The 13,943-nt window shown below is 44.4% G+C and overlaps 1 protein-coding gene and 1 long non-coding RNA gene across 2 annotated transcripts; one reads left to right on the forward strand and one right to left on the reverse strand.

Moving 5' to 3' along the window:
- Window positions 1-2,925: 2,925 nt before the first annotated feature.
- CCDC71L (coiled-coil domain containing 71 like) lies at window positions 2,926-4,813 on the reverse strand. Its single transcript, XM_061467414.1, has 2 exons — window positions 4,691-4,813; window positions 2,926-4,617 (listed from the first exon to the last, which is right to left on the reverse strand). Exon 2 carries the CDS (start codon window positions 4,579-4,581, stop codon window positions 3,730-3,732), a length of 852 nt encoding a protein of 283 aa, XP_061323398.1. The 5' UTR covers window positions 4,582-4,617; window positions 4,691-4,813; the 3' UTR covers window positions 2,926-3,729.
- Window positions 4,748-9,385, forward strand: LOC133276532 (uncharacterized). The gene is made up of 2 exons (XR_009745906.1): window positions 4,748-4,838; window positions 7,640-9,385. It is a non-coding gene; the product is annotated as an uncharacterized LOC133276532 (long non-coding RNA).
- The last annotated feature ends 4,558 nt before the right edge of the window (window positions 9,386-13,943 follow it).

Genomic DNA, 13,943 nt, shown 5'->3' on the forward strand with positions numbered 1-13,943 from the left:
AGCTGCAATCTATAAACTGAATTCACTCTGCCCTTTCCTTCGGATAGGCAAGGAAACGCAGATACATGCAACATCCCCTATCCATTCAGAGCAAAATCCAAGTATCACAAGTCTTGCTTTTGCCAAACATATAAAACATGTTCCACATAAGGTTTGGGCATATACAAAGTTTGGTGTTTACAGGCTAGCAATGGATGGTTTCAAGGACCAGTTGTAAACTCTGGTCCTTTTGATGTGGAAACTTCTATGCAATGTTAGAGTACAGGAAAATTTTTTGCAAGGCACTGCTTTCTCCTCTTATGAGCTTCAGTCTCAGTGTATTTGTACAATGACTCAGAGGAAGGCACTGCCTCTTGAACATAAAACCTACACTAGGCAACAATCTATACTAGATAAAACGTCTAAACTTTCACCCTGACATCTGGGGCCATCACACAACTCTTTTTGACATGGTAGCATTTTGAAGTTCAGTAAGCTTTGAGTGACTGGATGAAAATTCAGATTTGGTAAAAGAAGTAGTACAACTTCCAGTACACAAAGCCACTGTATGATGTGAGCTGAAGGAACCAGCTACTGCAAGAGAAGTCTGGCAAGACAGTTTACCACAAGATTCCTGTTTAATATGAAACCACCCCTGCTGACTGAACTAGACTGGGCACTGTACACTGGATTTATTCTGGGCCTGCATTTTGTCAGTCTCAGAAGGAGCCCCATATGATAGGATGTTGAAATCACCGAGTTAAATCAAGCAAATCACACTTCTCACACCACTCAGGGTGTGTGTAGAGCAATCACATGGAGTCAGACCAGAAGTCCATCTAACCCATTACACCTTCTCCAACAGCATACATACAGGTAGAGCACAAAATTATTAGCCCTTTATGTAGAACAAATCCTAAGGCTTCCATGCTCAAATCTCAGTGCTGCAGCAATTTCGTGCACCCTTTCCAAGCTTCCTCAGCTCTGGTCTACAGCTAGAAAGTCAAACAAAAGCCAGTAAGTATTAACCTGTCCCAGTCTAAAACAGACTAGTTTTCTGATTATTTAGCTTCCTCAGCTGAGCACAGAGGTTTGAGAGGAGAAGAGGAAGGAGAAAAATGGACCACAGATAATCCTGTCCCGGATTGCCACAAACTGCCATGAAAACAATTATGAAATTAGCTCTCTTGGCTTCCCTGTAAACTGTTAGCTTCCACATGACACCCTGTTCTCACATCCTTTGCTGACCTATTTCAACACATTAATTTGCCAGAAAACCCGACTAAAGATTTCCCCCCTCCTAACTGACTTCAGACTGAAATAGCTCAGTTAAGAACCCGTAAATGCAGCTCTCGAAGGAGTTTAGACTACAGTGAAACTTCAGTCCAACCTGCTAACAGGGTATCAGCAAATCATACCATACCCCCAGTAAAGCTGCCACTTCAAAACCAAGAAGTCAAAGCACAACCAGGAGAAAAATAAGCAAGCCTTACGCATACAGCCCACACAAGAAGTCACTCAATAGAATTAAATTTACTTCACTGTATTTTGTACCCACAGAGAACATTTTGGGATAAGGCTCCAAACAACGCAGCACAAATTTAATACAGTGTCTCCCATGTCGTACCTCTGGCAGCCCTAACTCTACCCTTGAAATCTGATCTAGCCCATCCTGTGCCTGTTTATGAGTTAACTGAAGAATCTGCACAAGACAACTGCCTATATTTTACCATCTTTCCACACAGGTCTTTCGAAAGAATACTATAAAAATAACCTAGCAGTAGGAGCACTGAAATCAACAATACTCTTAACATGTGTTTTTGAATGCAATGTGGAAGGTCAGAACTTAAAATACTTGGAGCCTTGGCATTTGGTCATGCTGCAGCTTATTTTACTGGGTTTTACATCAACACAATTTCACCTTCACATTTAAGCAGATATTATAGCTAGCCAGAGAAACAGCATGATAATATGTACCCTTGAACTTCCATTTCTTAATTCACTTCTGAAATGTGACGTGGCACTACTGCAGCAATCAGCAGGCAGCCTAACATTATGTAAACAGTTTCAAAACCCTGATGGATAGTTTGGAAGAATAAGAACTTTGCAGCCTGGCTAAGCAAAAACTAAAAACCATTAACAGGTTTTAGAGGAAGGTGGCTGCTCTAGGTTAGCACTACCAAGCTTTTACAAGCAACCTCCACACATCAAACTATCTTATTGCCTCTGTCAACAGCAGGCAATAAGGAGTCAAGAGACATCAGAAATTTTAAGTCTCCAAACCACTCTATAAGCAAGTTATGAAGTCATTTCTTCTATCACAGAAGCTGGTTAGTCAGTCTCATCTACCAGGATACCAGGTACATAAACAGTCTATCACCTACTATTTCTTAAGGTAATCACATTCTCCCTCATACACATTTTTGCTGCTCACGCACCAACTGCAAGGCGCAAGACCTAAAGAAAGCCTTTAATAAATCAATTTAAAGGGAGACCGCTTATCATGTAAAATGACAACATGGTATTTTTCAGTCAAAATAATCAAGCTACATCATGAGTTGTGCATCAGTGTCTACCATGAAACCCAGGAGAGGTTTATAAAAATAATTACATGCAAGTAATTATGTTAAATACGATTACCCATCATTAATCATCTCACAGTCATGGGATAACAACCAACACTATTTTGTGATTAAGAGATCAGGTATCAAGTCTTGCTCTTTCAGCAGAGAGGCACTTCAGTGTGATATTTGTGTCATGCGAGGTACTGACTTCTGGCTATCAGCACCAACATTGTATCGTAGTTCACCTTCAGACACCTATGCATCACTCTGATAAGTAGAAACATTCTTCACAAACTCTTAAGTGCGCTTACATAAAGCGCGTAGATGGTGTACTTCACCAAGGAACCCGTCCCTATACAGTTTCATTGAACTGAAACGCCACTGTTCTTTGACTTTTATTAAGTTCACTTAGGTTGACCAGATGAGCTTCCCCAAAGTAAACAGGGTTATAAAATATCAGAATGATTCTATCCTTAGGTGCTCAATAGAAACAAATACTTGGTTTAACTAGAAAACTTTAAAAATGACTTTAGATACAAAAGTGTAACAATTATACTGCGCAATACAACTTGATATATCACTAAGCCCATGAAATTAAAGGTTTTTTGCACCATCAAGAATAGCCACAAGTCCTGAACTTCCATTCTTTATGCATCCTTGACCAGAGTAAACCTAAAGTTGGGAATGCTTGGGATTCAAAATACCCTGAGCACATACTAGTGCAACACCACAAAGCATACATAAACCATCGGAAAAGGGAGAACAGGAAAGGTGGGGGAAAATTAGCAAGAATCAGATGGTGCTTTATTATACAAGCATGAAAGTAAGTTCCTTTGGAAAATAACTTCTCGGGTGGACTTCTGGACCAGTGAGGTAGCCCAATGGGAGAGAAAAAAAGTGGAAGCGGAACTTGGTCCCCACGCGTGATACCTGCCGGAGGGTCCCTCGCATCTCCCCGCACCCCGGCGGGGACGGGCCGAGGCCCAGGCTGCGCGGCCCGGCAAGCCGCCCCCCGTGCGGCTGGGGGTCCGGCCCCTACCAGAGCGGGCCATAAAGTGCAGCAGCGGAACACGATCCAGACAAGAGCAATGTAAACAGGTGACTGATATCGGTCTCTTAATCCGCACAGCGGGGAAGCTGAGGAGCCGGTCAGCACCCCCCGCCCAACCCCAACCCACTCGCGGCCTCAGGACGGCGCCACGGGGAAACGGCGCACCCGCACCACGGGAGACAGGTCCACACCGAGGATCCGCTGCGCTCGGCGCTGAGCCGCCGCCAGGCTCCGGCGGCTCCAGACGCTGCCCCGCACCCGGATGGAGGGGAAGGTGGTGAGGCTGGGGGTGGCCGCCTTCCAGATCTCCTCCAGCGACTTGCCGCCGAAGGGCTCCCAAGCGGCACCCCCCGCCGGGCTGTCCCGCTCGCTGTCCGCCTCCTCGCCCGGCGGGCACAACGCCAACGCCGCCTCTTCCCCACCATCGCAGGGGTCAGCGGCCACCGGTGCCCGCTCTTGCCGCTGCCTCTCCCGTACCCTCCTGCGGCGCCGCCTCCGCCGCCGCCGCTTGGAGCTGCCACCGGCCGTCGCGGCCCGGCGCTTGGCGTCCGCGGCTGGGAGGCGCCGCTTGCCGACGCGGCGGCGGGGTCGCTCCGCCGAGGGCGGCGGCGGGTCGGGGACAACGGCTCTGCAGGAGGCGTATCCGTAAACGTCCTTGCTGCGGAGGATGACCGGGGAGAATTCGTGCTTGAGGCTGCAGAGGAAGTTCCAGAGCTCCGAGTCGGAGCTCATGAACTCCGTGGACTTGGGCATGAAGAGCTTGAGGGCGTCGCCCAACGCCTTGGTGCCGGCGAAGGAGACCTGTGAACGCGAGTACACAACTTTCTCCGCCCCCCCTTCCAGCCCCCACGCAGCAGGCGCCGCTCCGCCGTCGGCTGTCTCCGCCAACACCGCCTGGTCTCCCGCAGCCGCCGCGGCGCTCCCCGTCTCTTGGTTCATCTTCCCGGCTCCTCTCTCCAGCGCCGCCTGCTTCCTACTGCGGGTCATGGAAGCAGAAGGACGGGGCGGGCGGGGTAAAAGATGCTGAGAAGAAAGAGCGGATCAGGGATGAGGAGCCGGCCGCACCTCGGCCGCCGCCGAGCGCCCACCGTCTCACCGCACCCTGGCGCCCTCCCGCCCGGTGGGAAGCGACGATCGATAGCCTACCGTCCGGCACAAAATGGCGCTTTAAAGTCCCAGGCGGGACTGCGCACCGGCCCGCCCTCCCTCCGCGCCCGGCGGTTGGCCCGTTTGAAACGCGTCAGGTGGGCCAAGCCCCGCCCTCCGCGAGGCGGCCATTGGGAGCGTGGCGAGTGCCCCGCGCAGCGGGTAGCAGGGAGCCGCTGGAGCGGCCTACCGTGGCGCGGCGGGTGGCGAGCCCCAGTTCCTAAGGGGTGTCCCGGCTGGTGCCCCTCAGCCCTTGTGCGGTGTCCCAGTTGGCGGCCCCTTTCCTCAAGCAACATGGCCGGTTCCCGCAGGGCTGGCACAACCGCTGCACCGCGTGCGGGTGTCGCACCTTGTCGCGAGGGTCAGGTTCTTCACAGGGTGGTGGGCAAGGATGGATTCAGCCCTGAAATGTGATTGAGTAAGGACTGGGTTGGAGGCTTCGATGGGCAGGGTCCTGTGGAGGAAGAGTGATGAGTGACATGTTAAAAAGGGGTAAACAGACATGAAATGGGGAAGGCCGCCATACATTGTTAAAGGCATCCATTGTCTTGCAGAGGAGTTTTTAACATGAACCTGTAGGTTGGTCATTCAACAACATCGTAAGTCACAGAATCACAGAACAGTTGAGGTTGGAAGGAACTTGTTGAGGTCGTAGGCTCCAAGCCCGTGCTCAAAACAGGGCAACCTAGAGCAGGTTGGCCCAGAGTCTGTCTAGATGACTCTTGATTATCCCCCGGAGATGGAGACTCCTCTCTCTGGTGACCAGTGATATGACATCAGAAAACAGAACAAAGCTTCATCAGGGGAAGTTCAGATTGGGCGTTAGGAAAAACACTGAGGGGGTGGCTGGTCACTGGAACAGGTTCCCCAGGGAGCTTGTCATGGCACCAACCCTTTCAGAGTTCAGGGAGCATCTCAGTGATGCTCCTTGTCATATGGTTTAGCTTTAGGTCATCCTGCGAGGAGCAGGGAGTTGGACTTGATGATACTTATGGACCCCTTCCAGCTCAAGATATTCTATGATTCCATGATTCCACAACGTGAGGAGCCTGTGCCAGTGCTCAGTCACCCTCACAGTGAGAAGGGGTTTCCTGATGTTCAGAGGGAACCTCCTGTATTTCAGTTTGTGCTCATTCCCTCTGGTCCTGTCCCTGGGCACCAGTGAGAAGAGCCTGGTTCTGTCTTTGCACCCTGTCTTCACCTATCTATGTAATAATGAGATTCCCCCTGAGCCTTCTCTTCTCCAGATGGAGCAGTCCCAGCTCTCTCAGCCTTTTCTTGTAGGAGATGCGTCATCTCCTTTATCATCTTTGTGGCCCTTTGTTGGACTCTCTCCAGTATGTCCCTGTCTGTCTTTTCTGAGGAACCCAGAACTGGACACAGTGCCTCGTCAGCACTGAATAAAGTGGAAGGATCACCTTCCTCAAGCTGCTTGCCTAACACAGCCCAGGTCATTATTCATCCTCTTTGTGGCAAGGGCACATTGCTAACTCATGTTCAACCTGGTGTCCACCAAGACCCCTGGGCCCTTTTCTGCCAAGCTGCTTTCCGTCTGGGTGACCCCAAGCATGTCAGCCCATTTCTTCAGCCTGTGTACGCTAGAATATTCACAGCATTTTGGGGACAAAAATCAAGTCTTTGCGTTGGTTCAGCCCTTTGTGAGAGTCAACATCTTGCTGAGTCCACAGCGCCATTTTCTCCTGCTTGACACCACTATGTTTGCAGCCTTATAACACAATTTTGTCAGCTGTTGTGAAACCCCGTGTCCCTCTAGGTCATGCTTTCTGATACTTCAGAAACTGTTGGCACAGGGAGAATGTTCCATTAGGTTCCCGCATTGTTTCAGTTAAACCAGAGCTCTTTCCACAAGCCAGAACAGCAAGGTGTCAGCAAGGGCAGATGTGGTTTAACCTTCTCTACAAATCCAACTTGGGGTTTCATTAGACTCCTAACTAATTACTTTCTCTGAACATCAGTAAAGGGCGAGAAGTAATATTTTTCTTCATAGATAGTCTTTGTTCTGTAATTAATCTTTCAGTTTAGAATAGGGAAATGTTTTATTCTCAACTCATCAAGAACCTAAATTGGAATGTTTAGAAAGCCAGTCAAATAAGAGGCAGAAATTCTGCATAAGAAATTATTTCTTACTGCCAGTGGAAATAAATGGATTTTCTTTACATTATAATTTAGCTTATGTTCATGGAAACTCAAGAATATTAATCCAAATAACCATTTGAAGTGGATATTAACAAAGCCATTTTAAATCTTCATAGGGACAGTCTCGAAGTGCAGCCGTATCCTAAACCAACTTTATAGATGACCCATTTCAAAAAACAACTTTCTCCAAACGATGGTGTTAGTACTGTTTTTAATTGGATTAATTTCACAGTGTACTTTAGAGCACAGTCATGCAGTCAGATTGATTTAACTGAGGGAGGTATCCTATAATGCAGAGGATAAGAGCCCAGAGCTGGAGGCATTACGGCCAGGCATCTCTTGATCCTGCTGTGCTGCAGTTAATCACACTGGCATACAAGTGCCCACTTGCAGCCACGGGGTCATCACAGCTTAGCAAGAGGCTCATCACCTGCAGGACCACAGGAGATGACCTCTGCTCACATTCACAGTGGAGGGAGCTCCCACACTATCAGCCTCAGCAGCTCAGCTGACCAGTGGGTCCTCATTAAACTGCAGAAACCCAGTTGCTTATAATCATTAGCCATAACCTTTTCCCTGAAATCACAGATATTTCTGGCATATGACTAAAAAATCTTTGAGGCAAGTTGGGGAATCTTCAGCAAGCAGTAGATGAGTCACTGTAGCTACAAATGAAAAGACGGAATAGCGCATGTGTTTGTTAATCAGCACTTATTCGGTAATTTTACTATTTTGCTTCCAGGATGGACAATACCATTTTAAGGCATGGAATGTAATCTCACTTTTACAATTTCATTATGAGGTTTCTGCAGTGTAACACTTTCATTTTAATACCTTTCAAAGTCATCTCAAGAAAATCCATGGTAATTGGCTATCTTTCAGTAATTTACAGTAGCTCAGTACAGTAATACTGATGATAATAGAAATGAATAATCCTTTGGAAATGTATAGCTCTTCATTTTAATCATACTACTTCTTGTAAGTATTAATTATCATTCATGGTACTCCTGAGTTATGTAAGTAAATATTGCCTTTCTTTAACAGATGAATAAAATGAAGAAGTGGATTAAAATGGCTGGATTAAGATGTATAGACTCTATGACTTAATTTTCTGTAGATCTTAATTTTTCATAATTGTTATTCTAAAAACACAGTGAATGTCTACACTGGAGAAGACTAAGAGAAAGATAAGAGAAGAAGGGAAGGGAAAGGAAGGGAAAGGCAAGGGGAAAATATCTGTAATTTTTGTTCTCTTATTTGTTAGCATTCCTTTTCTTTATAGAATTCTTGAGAAGGAGGGGCAAAATACCAAATGATAAATTACTGCAGGGACACTTTATTTTCTTAAATAATTCCTGCCTAGTACCGTAAACCCACCAGTAACTGCTAATTATTTTAACTGCTAACAATGTTTTCTGTACATGTGATCACATCAAGTTTTGAGTCCTGATGAACCCTAAAATCCTGTATATTATGTCACACCACTTCTGCTGCTGGGGCTTTTCCTCCAGCATACTCATGCTCTTCTACCCAGATTAGCAATGTCAGTCTTACTGCCCAATGCCTTTAAAGATAACCACTCTTTTCCAATAGCTTTATCTTGGCTGTTGAGTGGTTGCATTAACTGGGAGCCTGCTGCAGTTAATTTGCTTCCTAGATGTTTTTAGCATACTTTTGGGGAAGTGTGCGTAACAGTGCAAGCATGACTCCACATCCATTCACAACTAAACAAACCAGATGTTACCCAATAATCATCAGGTTCCTGGGTCTGAGAAGTGCCCAAACAAGCACTGGCAAAATTCTTGAAAATACTTTCAAAGATAGACAGAAGCAAATAATTTACAAGAATAATCTCTCATCTAGTTATTAGGAACAAAAAAAAAAACAAACAAAAAAAGTGGGATTGCTATGTGTAGGAATTGCAGTTGCAGTCAAGAAGAGAAAGAAGATGTTAGGTATCACTGTGGAAGGGACAGAAAGCAAAACAGCAGACAGCATTCTGCTGAATACAAGTCCATTGTGCCTCCACAAGTCCCAAATACTGTGCATTTCTAGTCTTACCATATCTAAGAGGTTATAGCAATGATATGAAGAAGGGCAGCTAGGGTGATCAGAAATATGCAACAGTTTCTCTATGAAAAAGAGATTAAATAGGCTACAACTCTTCAGCTTAAAAAAAACATATGGCTGAGGAAGATGATAAAGGTTTATTAAAAACTGTGATAGTATAAAAAATATAGATAAGAAATTATTGTCTTAGTTTTTGTAATCCAAGAATGACAGGGAAACACATGAAGCTATAAATCAGAATACCAAAAAGACATACTTTTTTTCCCAGGTAACTCATAATTAGTCTGTGGGCTTCATTTCCCAGCAAAGTTCCCTAAATGGAAAAATGTACCCCAGTACTGAATATAAAGGAGAGCTGATCAAGAAGGTATTGCAGGGATTACAGAGCTCACCATTCAAAATGACTAGACATGAATGGGGAAAAAAAAAAATCCATCAAGAAAATCCATGTGAAATCCATGTGAAAACCAAGTCTAGCACCTTGGGATTAGAAAGCCCATAAACCAAGGGCTGAGAGAAGAAAAGAGAATATACGGGAGGAGATAACCCTCAATATCTGCACTGTTCTAACTCCCTACCCTTCCTCTTCAGCCTCTAACAGACTAGGACACTTGACTAGGTGGACCCTGGAGCTGGCCATCATGGCTGGTAGAACTCTACAACCTGTTAGAAGACAGAAGAGAGCAACCACAGGAATAAAACATAGTATTTCTTTCCCAGAGCTTTATTCTTGCAAGAGCTTGCAGAAGCTGGAAGAGGATATTCTAGGACTAAAAGGCAATGAAGCATTTGCAGAGGAAGAAATACAGAGGTTACAGAGTCCATATGCAGCCAGGAGCCACACTCAGGCAGAAGCCAACGAGGATGCAATCTGAGGTAAAGTGTATTCCACTGGCTGTGATTATTGCATGCTCATTTTTTCACTTTGTTCATAGCCTCAATACACACTGTCAAAATGGTGACTGACTACTTGCAGAGGGGAAGAAAGGATATTTTTTTAAATAAGCCTTTTATTTCAATAGCATTTGTTGACAGTGTTTGGGAGAGGAAAATAATCTCTAACATATTTTAGCAGAAGATTCTGATACATTCAAAAACCCCCTGAAGCAATAGTAAAAATAAACACAATGAAGCATGCTTTGTGAGATACAGAAAGCACTCCTAGATTTTTTAGCAGAAGCTGTTTAACATTTGTTTCCACATTCTAGGAAGTAATCTGTATGTGACGCACATAACCATGCAAAGTGCGCAGCATTTATATCATTATTGCCCTGTTATTGCCCTGTTATTAATATATGCTGATGAAAACCATGCTGGTGGTCACTGCAGTCTTGACGGTCAATAATCATCCCTTGGTGTAATATGTTACAAGGTCCTTGGTTTATGTATCCAAAGTGAAATATTTTCTTCCTAAACCTGTTTTTATTTCAGCTTTTTCCCCCCTCTTATTCCCTTCATTTACAGAATCATAGAATCATAAAATAGTTAAGGTTGGAAAGGACCTTAAGATCATCTAGTTCCAACCCCCCTGCCATGGGCAGGGACACCTCACACTAAACCATGCCACCCAAGGCTCTGTCCAGCCTGGCCTTGAACACTGCCAGGGATGGAGTGTTCACAGCTTTCTTGGGCAACTCATTCCAGTGCATCACCCTTACAGTAAAGAACTTCCACCTTATATCCAATCTAAACTTCCCGTTTAAGTTTGAACCCGTTACCCCTTATCCTGTCACTACAGTCCCTAACAAAGAGTCCCTCCCCAGCATCCCTATAGCCCCCCTTCAGATACTGGAAGGCTGCTATGAGGTCTCCATGCAGCCTTCTCTTCTCCAGGCTGAACAGCCCCAACTTTCTCAGTCTATCTTCATATGGGAGGTGCTCCAGTCCCCTGATCGTCCTCGTGGCCCTTCTCTGCACTTGCTCCAACAGTTCCGTGTCCTTTTTATGTTGAGGACAGCAGAACTGCACACAATACTCCGAGTGAGGTCTCACGAGAGCAGAGTAGAGTGGCAGGATCACCTCCTTTGACCTGCTGGTCACGCTTCTTTTGATGCAGCCCAGGATACGGTTGGCTTTCTCTCATCGACCAACACCCCCATAGAATTATAGAATGGTTTGGGTTGAAAGGGGCCTTAGTGATCATCCAGTTCCAACCCACCTGCATGGGCAGGGACACCTTTCACTCATCTGGGTTCTCAAAGCACTGTCCAACCTGGTCTTGAACACTGCCAGGGATGGGGCAGCCACAGCTTCTCTAGGCAGTCCACCTAGACCATCTCTTTAACTACCCATGTTGACTTTGATTGCATTATGCTTCCAAATCTATCTTTTCTACCCAGAAGATAGTTTAGCTGATGTTAAATTTACTATAGACAAGGTAGCAATACTTTAACTGTGCTTTCTTTGGAAAGCCAATGCAAAGTGAGAGACATGGTGGTCGCCACAATCTGTCTTCTCTGATTAAGCTAATAAGGTGAGAAATCAAATGGGGGAAGTACATAATAGAGCATGCAGGTCTTGGAAACTGAATATGCTAGATCAGGAGGAAAAACTTCAATATTCTTAAAGTAAATGCTTCCAGAATGAGTTTATTTCAGGGTACCTATTCCACTTTTTTCTCTGTTCCCGCCTATTTTATTCTAGGACAAATTCCAGATGGAGCTTCAGAAGGAGGATGCAGCTTTGCAGGTCTCAGGCTGCAGGGAGTGCTTGGGGCCTCTCACTGGGGTGGGGGCAGCAGGAGATGGTCTTTAAGCCTGCAGACATGCATCATTAAGAATCTGTCAGCAGGTAAAGGAGACGTGAGAGGATTTCACCAGACTGCAGCAATGTGAGAAAAAAAGTGTTTCTACTGTAAGGTGATTGTACACTTGACCAGGTTGCCCAGAGAGGTTGTGGAGTCTCCATCATGTACAGGGGACAGTCCTGAGTATCCTGCTGTAGCTGGCCCTGCTTTCAAATTGGGGTTGGATTAGATGATCTGCAGAGGTTCCAGCCAACCTCCACAATTCTGTGATTCAATGATAACATTTTTGGGGGTTGGGTTGGTTTTGGTTTGGTTTTAGTTTGGTTTGGTTTTTTTCTTTTTTTTTATATAATTTTCTTTTAAATTCTATTTTCTGCTGGTGTAATTTATGCTGGAACGTTCTCCTTCTATTTCTTCATTCACTTTCTCTCTAAAATATGCTTCCTGCTGTACATTCTTCAAAAGATAATCCTCGTTCATAAAACAGGAAGATGATCTGCACTACTTTCTAATACTGGTATGTTTTTAGTCGAAACTCCGTATTATCAAAGGTTTAAAATGGGTCAGTCTAGTACTGCTTTCTGAATATAATTCCAACATAGGAAATATGTTGCTCAAGAATATAGTTCTCATACATAACAGACCACGTCATCTTGTAATATTGATCACAGTGTTTCCTGAGACACTCTATTTAAAGCACTGAGACTATTAAAACAAATGTGAATGTCATTCATTTCTGTCAAAACAGACAGTTTTTAAAGCCTACTAGCAATTATTTAATACCCTTATTAATTAAATCTTATTTTTTGATACTGAGTGTTGCTGAGCTTGTCAGTTCAAAAATTCTTTTCATGATACACTCAAGCCTGTGCTTCCATTTTCCTTCCTACCAGATTCACGCACTACCAGATGAGCTGACAGTACAAATTCACTCCAGAACAGTGGGAGCACACAATTGATTTTTCTTTTTTGTTGAACTTGCCACAGGATACAATGCAATGTTTATATTGGATTTATGTTTTATGCTGGCCTAGGGACGACACGGTATGTGATCCAGCATAAAGTTCCTGGAGAGAAAGTTACCCTTCAAAATGCTTTGAATTAATTAGACTGAGGGAGTTGTTACCAGCTCAGCTTTGTGTGTGGTATGGATGTGGCTTTATTAAATGGATACTTACAGCAGCTTTACTGTGTCACTGGACTTCTTAGTCAGGCTCGCTCTTATTTATTCTCTCTCTGCACATGAATCTTGCAGACCTTTTTGCTCGCTGTGTTTGTTGTAATGGAAAGTGACAGAAACTGATTCTTTTTCAGGCCCTTGTCACTTTCACAGGGCAGAGGAGTGTGAACTTCAGGCACCTTAAGTGGAAAAGGATCTTGATCTCTTTTGTTTCAGCGAATGTTGTAAGCACTCAATTATAATGCAGATGTTGGCTGTTAGCATTAACACCTCCTTTTGAATCTCTCTTTTGTTCCTTGCGTTAGGCATGGGCTTCAAAAGCCTGGAAAGCTTATCTCTGCACTTCTCAGTTCCTGCTGCAGAGGAGCAGTGGGTTTCAGTGGCTCACAGCATTGTAAACCGGCACAGGAAGCCTGGCTTAGGGAGCAAAGCAGGGGCCGGCTCACTTGGGATGAATTTCATTACTAAACTGAGATCCTGCCCTGACTCGAAACCTGCTGGAAGTATGTTCCTATTACTTTTAGTGGTATAATTTTCTATTCCTTGAATGATTTTCAAATGCCATTTTAGGACAAAATGCCTGAATTGTGATTTATATTAATTTCCCCAAATATTCTAATAATTTATAGTTTGGTAACACTTGGTTGGTAGTATTCCTTATAATCTATTTAGAACTATTGTGAATCCATGTCAGCACAGAACTAAACTGGGTAATTTGAATACATTAATTATTTTGACCATTTTCAAAAATATTGTTATAAAGAATAAAAATAGATTGAAAATACCTTGAGAACTGGGGTTTCAAATTGTTCATCTTAAAATGAAATAAAAGATTTGCTATAGCTGTAGATACTCTTCATTTCGATACAGACACAGATACTAGCTAAGATTTTGACCCTGTACATGATCTGCATTATTATAAAGCCTTGCCTCAAAAGGCAATAATATTCAAGGCAAGTTCATCCTTGGTGACCCTGGAATGGCTTCAGGTGGATGAGTAGCTCATTTACCAGTATTTTAAAATTGTCTTTCAGAAATGCAGTGAATTAC

The sequence above is a fragment of the Pezoporus flaviventris genome, unplaced genomic scaffold (assembly GCF_033815535.1).
Source record: "Pezoporus flaviventris isolate CSIRO_AGI_PZ_B2104156 unplaced genomic scaffold, CSIRO_AGI_Pfla_v1 ptg000045l, whole genome shotgun sequence".
Lineage (NCBI taxonomy): Eukaryota > Metazoa > Chordata > Aves > Psittaciformes > Psittacidae > Pezoporus > Pezoporus flaviventris.

What these genes read in the sequence shown, in the direction of transcription:
- CCDC71L (XM_061467414.1), bottom strand. Translation starts at nt 4,581, where the DNA reads ATGACCCGCAGTAGGAAGCAGGCGGCGCTGGAGAGAGGAGCCGGGAAG.